The following is a 19603-nucleotide window of genomic DNA, read 5'->3' as shown; positions in this document are numbered from 1 at the left end:
CCTCTTAGTAATTCGTTGTTTTACGCTCTTTCAGCCTTAAAACTAGACAATTGCGTATGAGTTAATACCTCATGTTGGGATTCCCCTGACGTGCGTGGGTCTATTTATAGACGTCTATTATGGGATGATTTATATATGTAGCCACTATATTTACTTTCTAAATAATATTCGCACTGTTTTCTTTTGCATGCAGATGTTTTCAAGCATGTAATTAAGGGAAAGTTAATAACTTTATAAAGTAATTAATCTGCTTCAAAGTAATTATGTACGAAAATAATACATGAACATCGGGTCATACAGCTTTAATACAGAATTTATCATTAGTGGATTTTATGTTATTTATGGTTGTTACAGAGCTCCTATCATATTCCTGTCGTCACTCCTGGACCATTGTTTGAATAAACTTATATCTAATTGTAAAAGAAGGCTAAATAAACATGTACATATGAGTGTTTTATGTGGACTCATCTTAAAGTCATAACCCTGGGTTGTGAAATTCCGCATTTTTTGTACATCATATTCTGCTATTCCTAAGTATGCATTTAGATTTTATACAGTATCAGCAAACTTACACATAAATATTATATACCAAGTTTGGCCCAACCTGGGGTCAAAACCCTTACTCTGGGGAAAATCAATAAATAAATGACCCCACCCTATTTTTGTGATTATCTTCCCTTTGAAGGGGGCATGGGCCTTCATTTGAACAAACTTAAAAGTCCTTCACCCAAGGATGCTTTTGGCCAAGTTTGGTTATAATTGGCCCAGTGGTTCTGGAGAAGAAGTCAAAATTATAAAAAGTTTACAGACGGACAACAGGCGATCAGAAAAGCTCACTTGAGCTTTCAGCTCAGGTGAGCTAAAAACCAATCCAATTAAAATTTGATCTTCAATACGCCGGTTTCGAGATACGTCCGAGTTATTTCCCTTTGGAGAACTCTCGTACATAGTAAGGCGCGAAAGAATTTGTTTACTCACGGGAGTGGGACAGATATTCATCACAGCGCAAGTGAATGTACTCAGTAAGTTTCTCATACGCTGTTTGATAACCCGAATTCGACTGATACACAAACTAAGTAAGTGATAAGTATTTAGGGAGTAATTAAATACATAGAATTCTTATCCTATCACGTTATTTCTCTGGTCATAAGTACCATATCCAAGATATTTCTTGCAAATATGACATTGTTTGTATGTTTCCTCTTCGGTAAAACATTTCTTTCGATAGTATTTAGTATTTCCCACATTTACATATTTAAAGAGAAGCCGCTTTTAATACATTTCATCGTCTTCCTCGTTGGCTGCATATCCACTCTGTCCCACTTAGGCATTCAAAGTTCCACTAAATGCACCTCCTATACAGAAGAGTTCGTATCTCGAAACAAGCGTATTCGCTTCACGGTTTTCGCACGCGACGTATCAAAAACTGGGGAGCGGATGGAAGATCTAATTTTAATTTTAGATTGCTAAAAAACATGTTTATTTTTCCTTACTTGTTTTTCTTGGAGCCTTTGTGGAGACAATGAAATTGAAATTCTCATTGGCTTGAGTGGAACCCAAATTTACAAGTGTTGAAGTTCGATCCTGTAGTTTTTTTTCACCACATCCAGCATATCTTTTTGAAGATTGGGACATGAGAGAGGCTTGCCCTCTGGGAGACTGTGGTACCTGAATTTATGATTAAAAATTGTTACAGATTTCGTACAACTGAAAAAGACGAGACTTTAAAAGTTGTCAATTTGATAAAAAGTGCATCATGGACCATGTTCTACGGGAGTGTTAAATGTTTTCATAATATGATATATGTCTATAAAACAATATATCCCTAACACATTGCTCTGAAAGTTATTCATTTGCCAAACAACTATAGTACATATTCTACATGGAAACAATTCAATAAATACCATAGAGTTATCCATATATTTATAAATAGATAATTATCTAGACGTCAGAACAGAAATATGAAACTGATTTAATGAATTTGTTTGTAATTCATGTCTATATTTTTTTTCCTGTTGGGTTTATTTTTATGAAGTCAAATAGAAACAAACAATAATGTTATTAAAGATTCAGTTACATGTACCTGAATTGTAAAGGGTTATTTCTGTAAGAACACCATATCACGTTTTCTTTGGCACAAAGGGAGTGATCACCAAACAGATGAGGAACTATAATATCTAACACTGTCTTTAAACACTCTGGGTCCTTCTTCTGACATGCTTTAATGGCATACATAAAACACCTCCCAATGTATGGAATCACATTTGGCCACTTCAAACTTTTGTGTTTCTGACTTAATTTGTATAACTTTGAGGTCAAGATTTTTTGCTGTGGTTGGCGTCATCTTTCTTCTTAATGGTAGGAAATATGGCTTCAGACGAGATGTTGTTGAACCATTGTCTCCGTGAAGTACATCTATTGGACAACCAGTCTCGTTTAATTCTTTGGCCATAGAAATTGCCATATCAGGTTCCATACCTTTGCTTGTTCCCTCTCAGTTTTTTTTAAACAGTCATGGGCAGGTACAGTATGGTTCTTATTCTGGTGAAGGGTACACACATGACAGGATTTGCTCCTCATGGAGAATTGGAGTACTTTCCCTGTTTCTTGACCTATTAATGTCCCATGTCCTGAAATTATTTTTTTTTTTATTATTATCGCTGTTGCTCAGCTGTTGTGCTTTTTTAGGTCACCTGAATTCATTCAGGTGACCTATTGCTATCTGTTTTTGTCCGTCGTCGTTCGTCGTGCGTTAACATTTGAACATTTGCAGCTTCTTCTCTGAAACCCCTGAACCAATTTCAACCAATTTTGGCATATAGCATCTGTGGGTGAAGGGGAACAAAAATTGTGAAATTCGTGGTCCCTGCCCCCCTGGGGCCTGAGGGGTGGGGCAAAAACCATCAAAATTAGTGTAATTTTAAAAAATCTTCTTCTTTACTCCTGGACATCAAGAAGCCAAACTGTGAGCATAATTATAATGAGCATTGAGCCCTCTACCAAAATTGTGAAATTCATGGCCCCTGGGGCAGGGGTTCTTGTGTTAGGGTGGGGCTCTATTGGTCATATAGTGAAAATGGCAAAAACCATCAAAATGAGTGTAATTTTAAAAAATCTTCTTCTTTACTCCTGGACATCAAGAAGCCAAACTGTGGGCATAATTATAATGAGCATTGAGCCCTCTACCAAAATTGTGAAATTCATGGCCCCTGGGGCAGGGGTTCTTGTGTTAGGGTGGGGCTCTATTGGTCATATAGTGAAAATGTAGAAATTCTTTGAAAATCTTCTCTGTCTCTGGGTATTAAGTAGACAAACTAATAGCATGGTAATGATGAGCAAGGATGCCTCTTTATACTCCCCGCAACAAGTTGTGGGGGGTATACTGGAATCGAGTTGTCCGTCTGTCCGTCCGTCCGTCCGTCTGTAGACGCAATGGTTTTCGGGCTCTAAAGCATTATCCTTTCCACCTACCGTCACCATATCATATATATGGACTACCCATGGGATGAAGATGTTCCCTATCGATTTTGGGGTCAAAAGGTCAAAGGTCAAGCGCACTGGACATTGAAGTAGCAATATGGTTTCCGGGCTCTAAAGCGTTATCCTTTCCACCTACAGTCACCATATCAAACATATGGACTACCCATGGGATGAAGATGTTCCCTATCGATTTTGGGGTCAAAAGGTCAAAGGTCAAGCGCACTGGACATTGAAGTAGCAATATGGTTCCCGGGCTCTAAAGCGTTATTCTTTCCACCTACAGTCACCATATCATATATATGGACTACTAATGGGATGAAGATGATCTCTATCGATTTTGGGGTCAAAAGGTCAAAGGTCACGTGCACTGGACATTGAAGTAGCAATATGGTTTCCGGGCTCTAAAGCGTTATCCTTTCCACCTACAGTCACCATATCATATATATGGACTACTAATGGGATGAAGATGATCCCTCTCGATTTTGGGGTCAAAAGGTCAAAGGTCACGTGCACTGGACATTGAAGTAGCAATATGGTTTCCGGGCTCTAAAGCGTTATCCTTTCCACCTACAGTCACCATATCATATATATGGACTACTAATGGGATGAAGATGATCCCTATCGATTTTGGGGTCAAAAGGTCAAAGGTCACGTGCACTGGACATTGAAGTAGCAATATGGTTTCCGGGCTCTAAAGCGTTATCCTTTCCACCTACAGTCACCATATCATACATATGGACTACCCATGGGATGAAGATGTTCCCTATCGACTTTGGGGTCAAAAGGTCAAAGGTCATGCGCACTGGACATCGAAGTAGCAACACTCAGAAAAGAGGTAGTTTATACCTATTACCAACACCCTTTGGGAGATTGGGGTAAGCGGGGGGTATTCTTAGTGAGCATTGCTCACAGTACCTCTTGTTAAAAATTGTGAAATTCATGGCCCCTGGATCAGGGGTTCTGGTGCTAGGGTGGGGCTCTATAAGTCATATAGTGAAAATGCATTATTTCTTTGAAAATCTTCTTCTCTGTCCTTGGGTATTAAGTAGACAAACCAATAGCATGATTATGATGAGCAAGGATGCCTCTTTCAAAATTGTGAAATTTATGGCCCCTGGGTCAGGGTTTCTGGTATTAGGGTGGGGCCCTATTGATCATATAGTGAAAATGCATTTTATTTGTTTGAAAATCTTCTCCTCTGCTGCTGGGTATTAAGTAGACAAACTAATAGTATGATAATGATGATCAAGGATGCTTCTTTCAAAACTGAAATTTATGGCCCCTGGGTCAGGGGTTCTGGTGCAAAGGCGGGGCTGACCACATAGCTATTCAATGTTTCTTCCATCCAAAAGTAAAATTCTTATATTTAAACACAAACCTAATTCAAACATTGGAAGGTTGTTACATGATACTCAGGTGACCTATAAGGCCCCTGGGCCTCTTGTTTGAAATTGCATTTGGTTGTCGTCAGTAATCACGCGTCATCTTTCATTCGTCAACAATTGAACATTTTCAACTTCTTGATAACTACTATTTCGATTCTTTTCAAAATTGGTATGAAGCATCAAGGGGGACATGAATTGTAAATGTCAAGACTCTTGAATGGAAATTTCTTCTGGATTCCATTGCCCTTGGGACTAGAGATATTTTCTGTAGTACTCAGGTGACCGATAAGGCCTGTGGGTCTCTTTTTTAAAAGGTCATGGTTAGAGGGTTAAAAAGAAAAGTCATGTCACAAGGATTGCATATATGAAATGTGAGAGCCCTATCATACACCATTCACAAGTTTTGAGCAAGGTTAAGATTGTGAACAGACAAACAGAACAAAAACAATATGTCTATCTGGGGATGCTTGCATATCAAAATGACTAATCCTGGCTTGAGCTTTAAACTGAGGTGAGCTAAAACAGGTATCGCACACGCTTGCAACAGAATATTATTATCACAAGGATTGAACTTGGATCGCAATGGTGAAAAGTTGAGAGCACTACTACTAGGCTACCCAGACACCCCAATGTATTTATACCTAGGTAACTCAGTATCTGGTACCATAAAACTGTTTACAATGTTACTGATTCATCATACACCAATATCAATTTTACCTGTATTACTGTCATAATTCCAGCCAGTACCCCTCTTCTGCCAACCACCATCAAAGCTTACTTCAATCTGCATGGAAATATGATAATTGTTAACTTCATCTTCATCAGTATTTTTATTTATATGCTCAAACTGGCACCTACATGTATACTACATACATGTTACACACATCCGCAAATAAAATTGCATGTGTCGTCATATTAAACAGATTTGTACAAGCAAACAGAACAGCATAATTGATTGTTAACATCAAATACTCTTACTTTATACAATACATTTGAAAAAGATTGTGAAAAGTTTTAGGTATATTCTCGGCACTTAGGCCAACATAAAATATTTGTGTGTCTCTTATTTAACTTTCAAAAAATTTAGGTAGAGTAGGTAGAAAAGAGCAACTGGGTTTATAACTGTGATAGTGTATGTCTAATCAAGTGTACCTTTCCGTTTCCTTTCTTCATCTCTTCCTTTGTTGCCTCCAAACAAGATTCTCGGGCCATTTTCTCCAGGTTGGTGTCAATCTTCAGCTCCCTCCTCTTTAGTGTAGATGGATCAGTTGGAGGGAGATTCAAAGTTGCTAAGAAATTATTGACTTGGATTGGTCCGAGTCCTGTGTGAACCATTGCTGAAATTCATTTAATACCCATCCATATATGGCCGGGATTCATAAAGATTCTAAGATTTTTCTTAGATTTCCTACTTAAGTACTAAAAAAATTCTTAGCTAAGAAAAATACTTAAGTATCAATTCATAAAAAAGTTAAGCACTGTTCTTAGCTAAGTACAGTTCTTAGTAATTTAGAAAACTTAAGTTGAGTCACCCTAGCAACGCATAGTATTTCCCAAACTAAAGGTGGAACTCTTGTGCGATGGAGGTCGTATTTTTAACATGTTTTACGTCACATCTGTCAAATTTCGCAGACGTAAACATGGAAAGCCACAAACTCAAACGAAAGCCAAACTGGAGTAGTGAGGAGTCCTTGGCACTCACTACTCTTGTTGAAGAATACAAGGATGTTGTGAGAGGGAAACTAAGTCCCCAGTTAACCTCTCAAATGAAGTCGAAAGCGTGGGGGGAGATTGCGGTAAAACTTCGTGCTATGAGTGTTGGGCCAACTCGAACGGCAGCAGAAGTTGAGAAAAAGTGGCACAACATCTTCTCGAAGACAAAAACGGAGATTTCCAACCACAGACGTATAATTACTGGTACAGGTGAGTTGGTGATGAAATTGTAAATTATGGTGAATACAAGTTTTATGACCAATAGATAGGTGCATAGGCCTACATATACTGACGAGTACGCGAGTGTTAGGAGAACTTGTGTATCACATTAAATATACAAGTATACTTATGCATCCCATTAACACAGTGAGATTAAAATGCGTATTTTATCCAGGCAAATCTTTCATTTCATTTTCATTGCAAGGAATTATACCGATGAAAAGATAATGTGGGGTATTTACCTTTGTTCGTTTTGGCCACTCATTTCGCTCACAAGTCGTTTCGGCCCCTAGTTGTTTCGACCCCTTTATCTTTTAAATTGTCTTAATCATTTAAGGAACTTGAAAATCATAACAGCATTCCTTATGACATTGTTATTCAACAATCATACATGATTTCAGAAATTAATGTAACATTTCATGTGATAAAAAAGACCACCCCTCCCCCCCCCCCCCCCCCCGCCAATTAAATATTTGACATGTCATATGCTTTTAAATTCATGTTATTTAAAACACGTACATTTCTTTTATAATTCTATACAGTGCATTACAGTAATATTATATTTTAACACTTTATAAATCCTGTAGGATAAAAAGAAATCCACACAGTATGTAGCAATTCAATACATTTTTACAGAAGACATTTTTTTTTGCAGGTGGTGGTCCTCCTCCGAAGTCATTGAGTGCTGTAGCGGAAGCTGTTACTAGTGTAATTGGGGCAAATAACACTTACCTGATGGGTATAGAGGGAGGCATTGATACGTCCCTGCTAAACCTAGATATAGTTGGTGATGAATCTGTGTAAGTAACTTAATGAGTAACATCATTTACTATTTAAAATTGTATCATAATAGGTGTCAAATTCTTTGATTGATTGGAATCTACCATGACAGAATTAATGTTTGTAATTTGATTTGTGTAAATAAATTAATGATATATCATATAAACATCAAAATAGAAATATAACAACAATTATTAAACTAATCATCCAAGTCATCATTTAATCATTCTCAAATGGATTAATACAAGATTCATAAAGAATAATGTATTCCTCTTCCCATCATAGGGGAATCCATGTAATTGAAGGACCTCCAGATACAGATCCCCACATTCTTGGATCAACTCCCCTAGAAGTAACATCTGTCCTGGAGTCTTCATTGCCATTGGTAACCTCAGGCAATAGCAGCAGGGACATTAACCTGAAAAGAAAAATGGAAGAACTAACTTGCAGGAAGCTGGAACTAGAAGTCCAGTATTTGGAAATGAAAATAAGAAAGCTTAAAAAAGAGGAATGAACCATCCTTAGATTAAGAGACTGATCAATATTTTTGCTGTTGTTTGTCAGCATCTTCAGGCAGTTCAGATTCAAGTATTCAAATTCATGGCCACTGTGGTTAGGGTGAGACCAGAGTAGGGGAAACATTTCATATGTGACTATCAGAATATGATATATTTTAAAAACTATTTTCTCAATAGAATCAAAGTTGCAAGCATTGTCGAATGTTCATATTAGTTCATTTTGTGAACCCTGAGTGTAGGATAGGGCCACAATAAGGGATCAGAGTTGTACATGGGATTATATATTTAAGTTTAATTTTAAGTCTTTAAAAATCTTCTTATGCACTGCTAGCTATGATTATAGTCATGATGATAAGCAAGCATCCTCTGCTATTGTATATTCAGTTTATTCAAATCATGGCTCTAGAGGGTACAGTGGGGCCACAACAATGGATCAGATTTTTACATGTCAATATATTGGAAACATTTTTTTAGAAATCTTTTAAAGAACTGCAGGGCCATGGTTATCATATCAATGTAGTATAGGAAGAGGAGAACAATTATAAGAACAACTTAACAGATAACAACCCAAAAACAAACTGTAACTTTTTTCTTACTGTGTGTTACGATTTTTTAATAACTGTAAATCTTATATGACTTTTTAAGGAAATTTTGCATATTCATATAAACTGTTAATTTTTTCAGTTTCCATAAAGTTTGATAGTTTGTGACATTGTTTATCAAAGAATTATTTCATTCTCATTACTATATATAAGTCAAATTGAATCCCTAAAATTGATTGTTTTTCATTGCAATGAGTTGTCATTACATGAATGACTATATATATATGTGACTTAATTGTCCAAAATTTATTGTTTTACATTAATTATGAGTATCATATTACAGATATAACTATATCGACAAATTTCTGTTACAACATATTTTTAAAATAATTTACAAGACATACAATTAGTACTTGTATATGGTAACTGTTAAAACTCTGCTCGCTCTTATGAAATTTGTAAATGTGAAGTTTGTGTATGTGTGATACCAGAATTTTTGCATTCTGAAGAAAACATGAATGAAAAGTATTTTTTTTTTAATTTAGTTGCACACTGTATACCAGTAAAATATATGAAATATAATATCTGCCTTTGACTGTTATTCATGAAAATTATTTATCAATTTATTTGACTCAACTTTGTATAATTCTTAAACTAAATAAATTGATGATCATGATAAAACACATGTCTGTAGTAGATTTGTTTTCATTCTGGCCAAAATTGAAATATGTTTGTCCATTTCTGATTGGAGGATTATAGACAATAGTTAAGAGGGTAGGAAATGTTTTACATGTACTTTTTTCTTTCTTTTTTTAAATTTTGATACAATAATCAATTGGTATTAGTATAAAGTAATGTTGAATGTCTGATTTAAAGAAAAAGAAATTTAATGTATACTAAAAGGATTTAAAAGGAAAACAGGGGTTGAAAATTATCATCAGTAGGTCAGATATAAGGGCAAACAAACAATTTCTGAAACAAAGCAACATTTAATAATGCATGAATTCAGTTTTTAAAATATGTGAAATATAATTTTTATGCCCTCCTTTGAAAAAGAGGGGGCATATTGTTTTGCACCTGTCGGTCGGTCGGTCGGTCTGTAGACCATGTGTTGTCCGCTCAATATCTTGAGAACCATTCACTTGATGATAATAATATTTCATATGTGGGTTAGTTATGAGTAGAAGAGGATTCCTATTGTTTTTCAGGTCAAAAGGTCAAAGGTCAAGGGTCAATCTACTCTGGACATAGGAATATAATGTCCGCTCAATATCTTGAGAACCCTTTGCTTGAAAGACATCAAACGTGGTACACTGGTACGTCTTCAGGAGAAGACGACCCCTATTGATTTTCAGATCACATGGTCAAAGGTCAAGGGTCAAACTGGACATTGGAATATACTGTCTGCTCCATATCTTGAGAACCCTTTGCTTGACAGACATTAAACTTGGTACACTGGTACGTCTTCAGGAGAAGACGACCCCTATTGATTTTCAGATCACATGGTCAAAAGTCAAGGGTCAAATTGGACATAGGAATATACTGTCCGTTCAATATCTTGAGAACCCTTTGCTTGACAGACATCAAACTTGGTACACTGGTACATCTTCAGAAGAAGATGACCCCTATTGATTTTTAGGTCACATGGTCAATCCACTCTTGACATAGGAATATATTGTCTGCTCAATATTTTGAATTGATGATACTATTCTCAATTAAATAATGTGTGTGTGTATAACCCTTTTCAATTTTGCACCATGGGGGGGGGGGGCATATGTGTTTTACAAACATCTTTTGTTAATCTCTATCTTAAATGTCCCAGCCTCCATAATGCTTACCAATCAAGAGTGATTTTCTGCAAATAGTTGTCTGTACCTTAGTCCTTCTGTTTGACCGTTCTGATGATTACCAGTAGCATGCCCATCATCTTGTTGGTTGTTAACATTTTCATCATCATCCCCACTATCATCAGCTGGGCAAGGTATCTGTCTAGATTTGCATATGTTGTGCAAAACGCAGCAAGCAATGATGACTTAGCACACCTTTTCTGGAGAAAGGCGGATTTCTCCATGCAGAACATGGAATCTTCTCTTAAGTTGGCCTATCCCTCTCTCTACAACATTTCTTGTTTTCTTGTGAGCCCTATGATTGAATCAAATCTATATAATATATTAGGAAAACTATAATAATAACAAACAAAAAAAATAATAATAATAATGGTATGTAAAATTTATGAAAATGGGATGGGGGTAATTTGAAAATCTGAAGAAAAACCATTATCAGGGTGTCAAGCCACTTTTGGTTTAAATAATATAGGATTATAAGATTTTTTTTTTTTGCAGTTTATTGGGCAAATATTGGGATTTTACTACAGATTTAACCACAAGTTTGTTATATTGAGCTGACAGAAGGACTGACATTGATCAGCATATAGACAGTTTCAAAATGCTAGAAGTGGATAAATTGAACATTTAAAATAAAATAGAAAGGTTTGAAATTGCTTATTTGAAACTAATATAATGAAATGGAGAAAAATATGATCTAGATGACATGGTATAATTTAGTTCATATTTGCCCAGTCCATTGATTTTAATAGCAAGCCATGCTTATAATGACAATCTTCAAATGGATTGCTGATTCAGTAAATGTTAAAATAATAAGAATATATGCTAAAATGTAAATTAAAGAAGTTTCGAGATAAGTATTTCAGTTTCTTAAAAAGCCATTCTCTTAAATTAGTGTTGTTTTGTCAAAAATACATGTAACAAAAATACATATCTGAATGTATCATAGGTATGATTGTATCAATAAGCATATGGCTTAAATTTTGCTGCCAATTGGCTACACCTACATAGGGCTTTATAGGGGGACTTAGAGGGAAAATATAGGAACCTTCAAGTTTATAGGGAAATATAGGAATAAATAGGGACTTTGTACTGTGCTGGGAATGACAAAATTTTTAATAAAAGCATTATGTTTCATATGAATTATTGTAGTAAAAAAAAATTCCCACCCACCCCATATAATCAATGCTCATCTATTTTCTTTAAAAAAAAAAATCCCCACATTTCTTTACACTAAATGTTTTTATTGAAATAATTTTTAAGTTTGAATTTTTTGATTTAAAAAAATAATGGACATAAATATCTATTCTGGTAAATATTACCCGAGTTTGTGACACAGGTACAGGTGACATGGCTATATAAATGTACCACTCTTTTATTTACAAAATAATATTAGTAATGTACCCTTTACATGTCAGTTAAATATAACAATCAAAGTAGATTTACATTGTTAAAAAAAATCCTGTAAACATAATGTTATTTAATGATTGCTAATAGATAAGAATACATTTTTAAATGTCAGTTTGGATCCGCCACTATACTGAGTGTAGAGGGCGCTTTTGAGCAAAGAGAAAGTAGGACTTTCAGTAAAGCCATGAACGCGGATCGAAAAACAATGATTCTCACCTGTTATGATTTGTCTGACAACCTTGATTGGGATGCAAAAATGGAGTCAAGAGCCATCTCTTCGAAGGATACCCACTATCTCCTAGCAAGTGTGTATGGACAGGTAACCTTCCTTGGTCAAACAGTACTTTGAGACCGCTTTCTTTCAGAATCCTAGCGTCATGCGTGGAACCCGGCCATTTTGTTACGACATCAAGGATTTTGTAGAATGGATCAAAGACCACCTGTGTGTTGATGCTATGGTAATGGTGTCTATTTACATACTCATTTTCATATTCACTCGGGGCAATTATTTGAATGTGAGTGCCGTCAATGGTCCCAACAACTCCCGGAAACCCAGCGATAGAGAAAAATTCCTCTTGGTTTTTACGAATGTCAGGAGTATTCTGTGGGAATTTAATGAATTGTGTAACAATTCTTTGGGAGGACAGACTTTGGAGGGTTGCAGTTATAGCCCTAGACACGGTGGACTGGGAAACACCCATTTCGTCTCCGTTACACAGCTGCATCTTTCCAGTGGCAACAAATCGTAGAGTCAGCAAGATTTTCTGAAGTGGCGATACTGCATGATTTCTCTCTGAACTACTGATAATTTCATGTGCAATCAAACTTTCAATGAAATAAATACCGACTGAATCCAGTCTAAACCTTTCCACAAGTTGTGCATCACTGTACTGAGCTAAATAGTCCTTTCTTTCTCGAAAACATCGCCTGTGTGCTCTATTGGCGGCCATTATGATTCTTGACTGCTAAAGACTACACTTACAGTTAAGAACTGTTTAAGAATTTTCTTACACTTAAGTTGTTTTATGAATAAAACTAAGTAGAAAAACTCAAAATCTTACAATTACTTAAGTTTTTTATTGGTTTAAGAATTTTCTTATACTTAAGTACATTCTAAGACTGTTTATGAATCCCGGCCCAGATTCCTATATGTAAGATAAAACCAAACTTTAAAAGAAATATATATATTAATACAGTTTGTTTGAATCGAAATTATGGCCAAATTATTGGGGCTACTGAACGACAGTAGCTTAATGTTAAAAAGTTTTGAATTAAAAATTCTTAATATATAAAACTTTCGGGACCCTAGTGACAGCCCTACTGGCCTAGCAGCATAAAACATAGTTTCCATAATTTAGAATAGATCGTGGCTGTAAACAACAACTTAACTGCTAATATAATGACAATTTACTTACCTAGAGCTAATTTTAAATTGATGTCAAAAGATCTTTGCGACTTTTTGCCTGTGTGTACATCATTTAGCACATGGCAGTTCATACAACGAATGTAAAGTGTGCTGGCAAGTCCATATCTCTTTTCTCCTTCAGTGTTCGATAGATGTAATGGAGTTCGGCAAACAACACAGTACATCAGCTTGGCCAGCACATCTAGCTCAACAACTCTCCGTCCACTCCTCCACTCGTTTGTCGAATTATCTTCTCTGGTATCAATCGTGTATGTTGCACAGATATATCGCTGGGCCGGGATTCATAAAGATTCTAAGAAAATTCTTAGATCTCATACTTAAGTAGTAAAAAAATTCTTAGCTAAGAAAAATACTTAAGTATTAATTCATAAAAATGTTAAGCATAATTCTTAACTAAGTTTCAATCTTAGAAAAATGAAACACTTAAGTAGAAATTCTATGGCGACGCGAACGATTTCCCGGAATTTTTACCGCACTCTCCAGCAAAAGAGGTAAAAAGTTGAGGACAGTGATGTCAACAACAACATCATGGAATCCAAGCAGACGAAAAGAAAGCCTAATTGGAATGCTGATGAAACGCTTGCCTTGGCTTCGTTAGTAGAAGAGAACAAGCATATCCTGAGGGGGAAATTAGGGCCCACTTTAACCTCCGAGATGAAGCACCGCACTTGGCAAAGTATTGCCGAAAGACTAGCCGTGATGGGGGTGGGTCCAGCTAGGACAGCGGTGGAAGTGGAGAAGAAGTGGCACAACGTCTTCTCCAAATCTAAATCTGAAATCTCAGATCACAGAAGAGTTGTGAATGGGACAGGTTGGTTATTATTGATAGAACTTAGATACTTAAACTGTCTATATATATAAATATGTGCGTGTGTACATGCACACTGTTGAACTTGCGTAAAGCTTTAAATCTGTCAACATTGGTATATTCTAGATTCAAAATACCAAAGAAAAGCGGTCTTCTTATGCATCGAATTTGACTATAAATATCATTATGAAGTAGGTAAAGCACTTAGCAAACTGTTGCCTTATGACTTGACTACTTCCGTGCTTGTCTGAATATTGTTTACGTTTCCAAGGTGAGAAAAGGGGGATAACTCCAATGAAAATATTTTGAGGTGCCCCACAGGATATCAACATTACTATAAATGTACTAATCTTTAACAGTTTGGAACAATATTTACTACATGTATTTTCACTCACAGTAATTTACTATGGCATCTAGGAATATTCTTTATAGTATATGAATATATTTTAGGCGGGGGCCCACCACCAAAACCTCTCAGCGCAGTTGCCACAACAGTGTGTGGTGTGGTAGGAGAGGATAATGCTTGCCTCAGTGGGATTGATGGTGGGATTGACTCCTCTCTCTTGCAGATATTAAACATTGGTGAAGGGAGTCAACCAGTGTGAGTAAATACAAGAAAATTTGTCTACATATTCACTTATATTGTATTGTATGTAGTTATCTGTCATAATTCATCATCATCATTAATTATTATATGTACATGAATGCAGTGATTCATGCACTGCAAGGATAGATGAAATTACTTGAAATCTGTCATGATAGAATTGTTCTTTGTATCTTTGTAATTCCATTTATATGAATGGATTATTATTATTATCTTTTTATTAACATCTAAATAATGATAATAAAAAACAATTATTAAAATAATCATTAATTTCATCATATAATCAACCTCAGTCATGTTGTGTATATTCAAATGTTAGAATTTGGGGTAAATTAGCTTCAATTCTTTCAATGACAGAGTTGTCTTTTGTGTATTAATTCGATTTGTATAGAATATGAACATCAACATAAAAAAGAATAACATTCATTGTAATAAACATTCAATGCAATCATATAATTTAATAATTCAAAAGAGCTGCAGAAGATATAGAAAGGAGAATACTAAGTAAGCATTTAATTAATCTCTTTTCATCACAGGGGAATCAATGTCTTTGAGGGACCTCCTGGTATGGATCCCCTCATTCACAGCTCTAGCCCTCTAGTCGCCGCACCTGTACAAGAGCCTTCACTACCATTAACATCCATGACTACAAGTTTGCAGGCCTCTGAAAATAGAAGCAGTCAGCCTGATTTGAAAAGGAGAATCGAGGAGCTGATTTGCAGGAAGTTGGAACTGGAAGTCCAGTATATGGAATTAAAGATTAAAAAACTAAAGCAAGAGGAATGAATTTTATTAGCTCACCTGAGCCGAAGGCTCAAGTGAGCTTTTCTGATCAAAATTTGTCCGTTGTATGTCGTCGTCGTAAACTTTTCACATTTTCATCTTCCTCTCAAGAACCACTGGGCCAATTTCAACCAAACTTGCCACAAAGCATCCTTAGGTGAAGGGCTTTCAGGTTTGTTCAAATGAAGGGCCATGTCCCTTTCAAAGGGGAGACAATCACAAAAATGCAAAAATAGAGTGGGGTCATTTAAAAATCTTCTTCTCAAGAACCATTGGGTCAGAAAAGCTGAAATTTTCATGAAAGCTTCCTGACATAGTGCAGATTTAAGTTTGTTCAAATCATGGCCCCCAGGGATTGGATGGGGCCACAATAAGGGATCAAAGTTTTACATACTAATATGTAAGATAAATCTTTAAAAATCTTCTCAAGAACCACTGAACTAGAAAAGCTGAGATTTACATGAAAGCTTCCTGACATAATGCGATGTGACCCCTGGGCCTCTTGTTTATATTTAAAAGCATTTTAATTGATGTACTATATGTACATGTTCTTATCTCATCTGAGTGAAAGGTTCAAGTGACCTTTTAAATCTGATCAAACTCTGTCCATTGTCTGTTGGCACACAGTTGGGCCACATGAATAGATCATTTTTTTTATACATGGGAAATATTTTGTAAATCTTTTCAAGAACAACAAGGCCATGGTTAGTAATATTAACAAGCAAGCAATCTATTGTAGTGCAGAATCATATAACAGCTGTAGGACCATCAAGGAACCTGGGTTTAAGGGTGGGCTAGAATCTATGATAAAATTTTACAATGAACATGGATATATTATAAACAAAGAATATTTTTTTTAAATCCTCTCCAGCAAGATCATTAAATTCAGTTGTCACCCTCTGGGGCTATAGGTAAAAACTCTAATTTACCATACCATTTGTAATACCATTGAATATTAACTACATGTTTTCTTTCTTTCACATTAAATAGACATGTAAATATGATGCCGTAACTGATAAAACATTTAGATTTCATACTATTATTGTATATGATATCTGAAAGACATAGAAATTCAGTATACTTTACCAGACATTGTTGTGTTTGTCATAATAGATATTAATAATTAATAAATTAATTTTTTATGTTTCATATTTCAACATTAATAAGTAGATACTCAATAGATGAAATTAATGATATGTGTGTTAAAATTTTCACTTTCCATATAAAGTAGTTGTTGGCTTTTAACTTTTCACATTTTCATTTTCCTTACTAGAATGACTAGGCCAATTTCAACCAAACTTGGCACAATACATCCTTGGGCATTTTCCCCCTCAAGAACCCCATAGCTAAATTGCATGGTCAAAATGTAATACATTTGTAAGACAGTGTGGTGTTTTTCTAAGTAGATATATTATTTCATTACTATATGAAACATATTATTTAAAAAAGCTGTAATTTAAGTAGCTCATAAAGATCTTGTTTTCTTGTGAGCTCTATAAATCAGTATGGTAAAATCTGATTGGTTTGGTTATTTAAAAAAATTGGTTGTTGTACACATGATAAATCACATGAATACAACAATCAAGTTATATATGTTAATATTGATATCATTATGTGTAGAGAGAGAAGGGGGGGGGGGGGCATGTTTTAAGTATGATCAATTGTTATTTGAGAAGCATAATATCTTGGATGCGAATTACAAAAAAAATATCATTCAGAATACTTCTATAGTAAATCCCCATTGTAGGCATTAATTGTTAATATTAAATTAAGCAAAAAAAACAAAACAACAACAACAAAAAAAACCACTGCCGGGAATGACAAAACTTTCATAAAAGCATGTTTCATATGAATTATTGTAGTAAAAAAAATCTTCCACCCGCCCCAATAGTCAATGCTCATCTATTTTCAAATTGTTAAAAAAGAAGAAGAAAAGAAAAGAAAATTCCCCACATCTCGTTATGCTATATGTTTATATCGAAATAATTTCTAAGTTTGAATTTTATGTTTAAAAAAATATTGGATATCAATATATATTCTGGTACTGTGTTACCTGAGTATGTGATAGTCAGGTGCATGTGACATGTACCACCCTCCCCCTTTTATTTACAAAATAATTAATAATGTACCCTTTATTTACATGTCAGTGAAATATAACAATCAAAGTAGATATATATTTTATTATTTTATAGATTACATGCAAGAAAAGGAATTTAAATTCTAAGAATTGCAATAATCAAAAAGAGTCAAAGCTGAAATTGCACAGTCTAAAGAATTGACAGCTGTTTACATCACATTTATGTGACATTATATTCTAAATTTGACGTTACCTAACTAATATTATCCATATCCATGATGCAGTGTCTGCATTTGATTTCAATTCATGAAAGTGCCAGTATATATATTTTATAATTTATATGTTGAAACACTTTTACATTCTTATTTTGTCAATCTCACAAGTTCCCCCCCCCCCCATTTTTTAAACAATACATGCAAGAAAAAGGAGAAAATTTACAATAAATGTAAATTGGAATAATAATACTAATACTACTAATAGTAATAAAACCAAATATTGAAGTGGTTTTTATTTAGTTTCATGTTTACACCCCTCCATTTGGAAACTGTTGGATCCACCCGATTGTTTCTCAAATAGGGGGCGCTAAGTTTCGAACTAATTTTACACCAATCAGAATTTGTTTATACCAAGAGGGAAATATGGATGTGAGAAAAGCAAAGACTCGTTTATCATGTTTATTTAGAATATTTAAAGGTGTGCATGTGTCTTGTGTATGAAAGATTTTAAATCTTTACCTGTTGTAATTCAACTGCGATGGTTGGTTTGGTCTCAGAAAAGGAGTCAATAACCAACGTTTGGAGGGATATCCGCTGTCGCCAAGCAAATGTGTGTGAATGGGGATGTGATTATTTTCGAACAGGACTCTCAAACCACTTTCGTTAAGGATTCGGGAATCGTGAGTGGAGCCTGGCCATTTAGCAACAACATCAATGATTCTATATTTTGCATCAAAAACAACTTGTGTGTTAATACTGTGGTAGTTATGTCTATTGACGTATTCATTTTCATACTCGTGTGGTGCAATTATTTGAATGTGGGTACCATCGATGGCGCCTACTATCCCTGGGAAGCCCGCGATTGCGTGAAAAGACTCTTGGTTTCTTCTAATCTCTGCTGCGCTAGATGGAAATTGTACAAACCGACTGATCATAAGAGGGGAGGTAAGGCTTGCCAGTGTTACGGTAATGGCCCGTGAGACAGTTGGTTGAGAAACACCCATGTCATCGCCGTTGCACAGCTGCATTTTGCCCGTAGCTAGAAACCTCAAAGTAAGAAGAACTTTCTGAAGAGAGGATAATGCCATATTACGCCGAGAGCCACTAGATATTTGATCACGAATAAGTGATTCCACAAAAAGGATTCCACCTGAATCAAGCCGAAAACGTTCGATAAGTTCACGATCACTGTACTGCTGTAAACAGTCTTTTCTCTCTCTAAAATTCCTTCTGTGAACTATGTTGGGAGCCATTTTATTTGTGAACTTAAGAAATTCTGAAAACTTAAGTCTGCTACAGACTACACTTACTTTTAAGAATTGTTTAAGAATTTTCTAAGAATTAAGTTGTTTTATGAATAAAACTTAAGATAAATACTCATTCTTAGCGTTACTTAAGTATTTTTTATTGATTTAAGAAATTTCTTATACTTAAGCATAACTTAAACATCTTTATGAATCCCGGCCCTGGTCTTCAAAAAACACCGAATTCTCGTCATGTTTACAATACGTGTGGTCGTGTAATTCTTGGCTTTCCACAGTCACGCTTTGTCTTAAATTGTGTGTCTCTTTTGCCCGAAACTGTCTTAAAAATGACTTCTTCGAAATGAATTTACCTTTCTTGTTCCGAAGCATATTGTTTGTTTACGTCATTTGACAGACGAGTGTTACTTTGAGATGCTTGTAATAAGTATAGAAAAACGCGCTTATTTCAAACGTTATAGCGACGCTTTTTAACAACACGAGTTATCTCCCTGTTGTTGCAAACCTTACCTTAATATCTCGGGTCCAATGCATTTA

General features: G+C 35.2%; 3 protein-coding genes and 1 long non-coding RNA gene across 4 annotated transcripts; 2 read left to right on the top strand and 2 right to left on the bottom strand.

Moving 5' to 3' along the window:
* Positions 1-5559: 5559 nt before the first annotated feature.
* On the bottom strand, positions 5560-13844 carry LOC125679906 (uncharacterized). Its single transcript, XM_048919356.2, has 4 exons — positions 13789-13844; positions 13307-13551; positions 6018-6202; positions 5560-5649 (listed from the first exon to the last, which is right to left on the bottom strand). The coding sequence occupies exons 1-4, from the start codon at positions 13842-13844 to the stop codon at positions 5560-5562; spliced, it is 576 nt and encodes a 191-aa protein (XP_048775313.2).
* LOC125678237 (uncharacterized) lies at positions 6239-9322 on the top strand. The gene is made up of 3 exons (XM_056153937.1): positions 6239-6788; positions 7453-7597; positions 7863-9322. The coding sequence occupies exons 1-3, from the start codon at positions 6446-6448 to the stop codon at positions 8089-8091; spliced, it is 717 nt and encodes a 238-aa protein (XP_056009912.1). The 5' UTR covers positions 6239-6445; the 3' UTR covers positions 8092-9322.
* LOC125678242 (uncharacterized) lies at positions 7777-10586 on the bottom strand. Its single transcript, XR_007371456.2, has 2 exons — positions 10476-10586; positions 7777-7995 (listed from the first exon to the last, which is right to left on the bottom strand). It is a non-coding gene; the product is annotated as an uncharacterized LOC125678242 (long non-coding RNA).
* Positions 13419-19184, top strand: LOC125678238 (uncharacterized). Its single transcript, XM_048916521.2, has 3 exons — positions 13419-14128; positions 14576-14726; positions 15266-19184. The coding sequence occupies exons 1-3, from the start codon at positions 13846-13848 to the stop codon at positions 15513-15515; spliced, it is 684 nt and encodes a 227-aa protein (XP_048772478.2). The 5' UTR covers positions 13419-13845; the 3' UTR covers positions 15516-19184.
* Positions 19185-19603: the final 419 nt, after the last annotated feature.

This window comes from Ostrea edulis, chromosome 2 (assembly GCF_947568905.1).
Source record: "Ostrea edulis chromosome 2, xbOstEdul1.1, whole genome shotgun sequence".
NCBI lineage: Eukaryota > Metazoa > Mollusca > Bivalvia > Ostreida > Ostreidae > Ostrea > Ostrea edulis.
Note: the sequence above shows the minus strand (reverse complement) of the source record. Positions and strands in the feature narration are given on the sequence as shown.

What these genes read in the sequence shown, in the direction of transcription:
- LOC125679906 (XM_048919356.2), bottom strand. Translation starts at nt 13,844, where the DNA reads ATGTTGTTGTTGACATCACTGTCCTCAACTTTTTACCTCTTTTGCTGG. An exon ending in CAATTTAAAATTAGCTCTAG is followed by an intron (nt 6,203 to 13,306) that starts GTAAGTAAATTG and finishes AATGAATTTCAG; the next exon opens with CAATGGTTCACACAGGACTC. An exon ending in TGAAGAAAGGAAACGGAAAG is followed by an intron (nt 5,650 to 6,017) that starts GTACACTTGATT and finishes ATTTCCATGCAG; the next exon opens with ATTGAAGTAAGCTTTGATGG.
- LOC125678237 (XM_056153937.1), top strand. Translation starts at nt 6,446, where the DNA reads ATGGAGGTCGTATTTTTAACATGTTTTACGTCACATCTGTCAAATTTC. An exon ending in ACGTATAATTACTGGTACAG is followed by an intron (nt 6,789 to 7,452) that starts GTGAGTTGGTGA and finishes TTTTTTTTGCAG; the next exon opens with GTGGTGGTCCTCCTCCGAAG. An exon ending in ATAGTTGGTGATGAATCTGT is followed by an intron (nt 7,598 to 7,862) that starts GTAAGTAACTTA and finishes TTCCCATCATAG; the next exon opens with GGGAATCCATGTAATTGAAG.
- LOC125678238 (XM_048916521.2), top strand. Translation starts at nt 13,846, where the DNA reads ATGGAATCCAAGCAGACGAAAAGAAAGCCTAATTGGAATGCTGATGAA. An exon ending in AAGAGTTGTGAATGGGACAG is followed by an intron (nt 14,129 to 14,575) that starts GTTGGTTATTAT and finishes AATATATTTTAG; the next exon opens with GCGGGGGCCCACCACCAAAA. An exon ending in GGTGAAGGGAGTCAACCAGT is followed by an intron (nt 14,727 to 15,265) that starts GTGAGTAAATAC and finishes TTTTCATCACAG; the next exon opens with GGGAATCAATGTCTTTGAGG.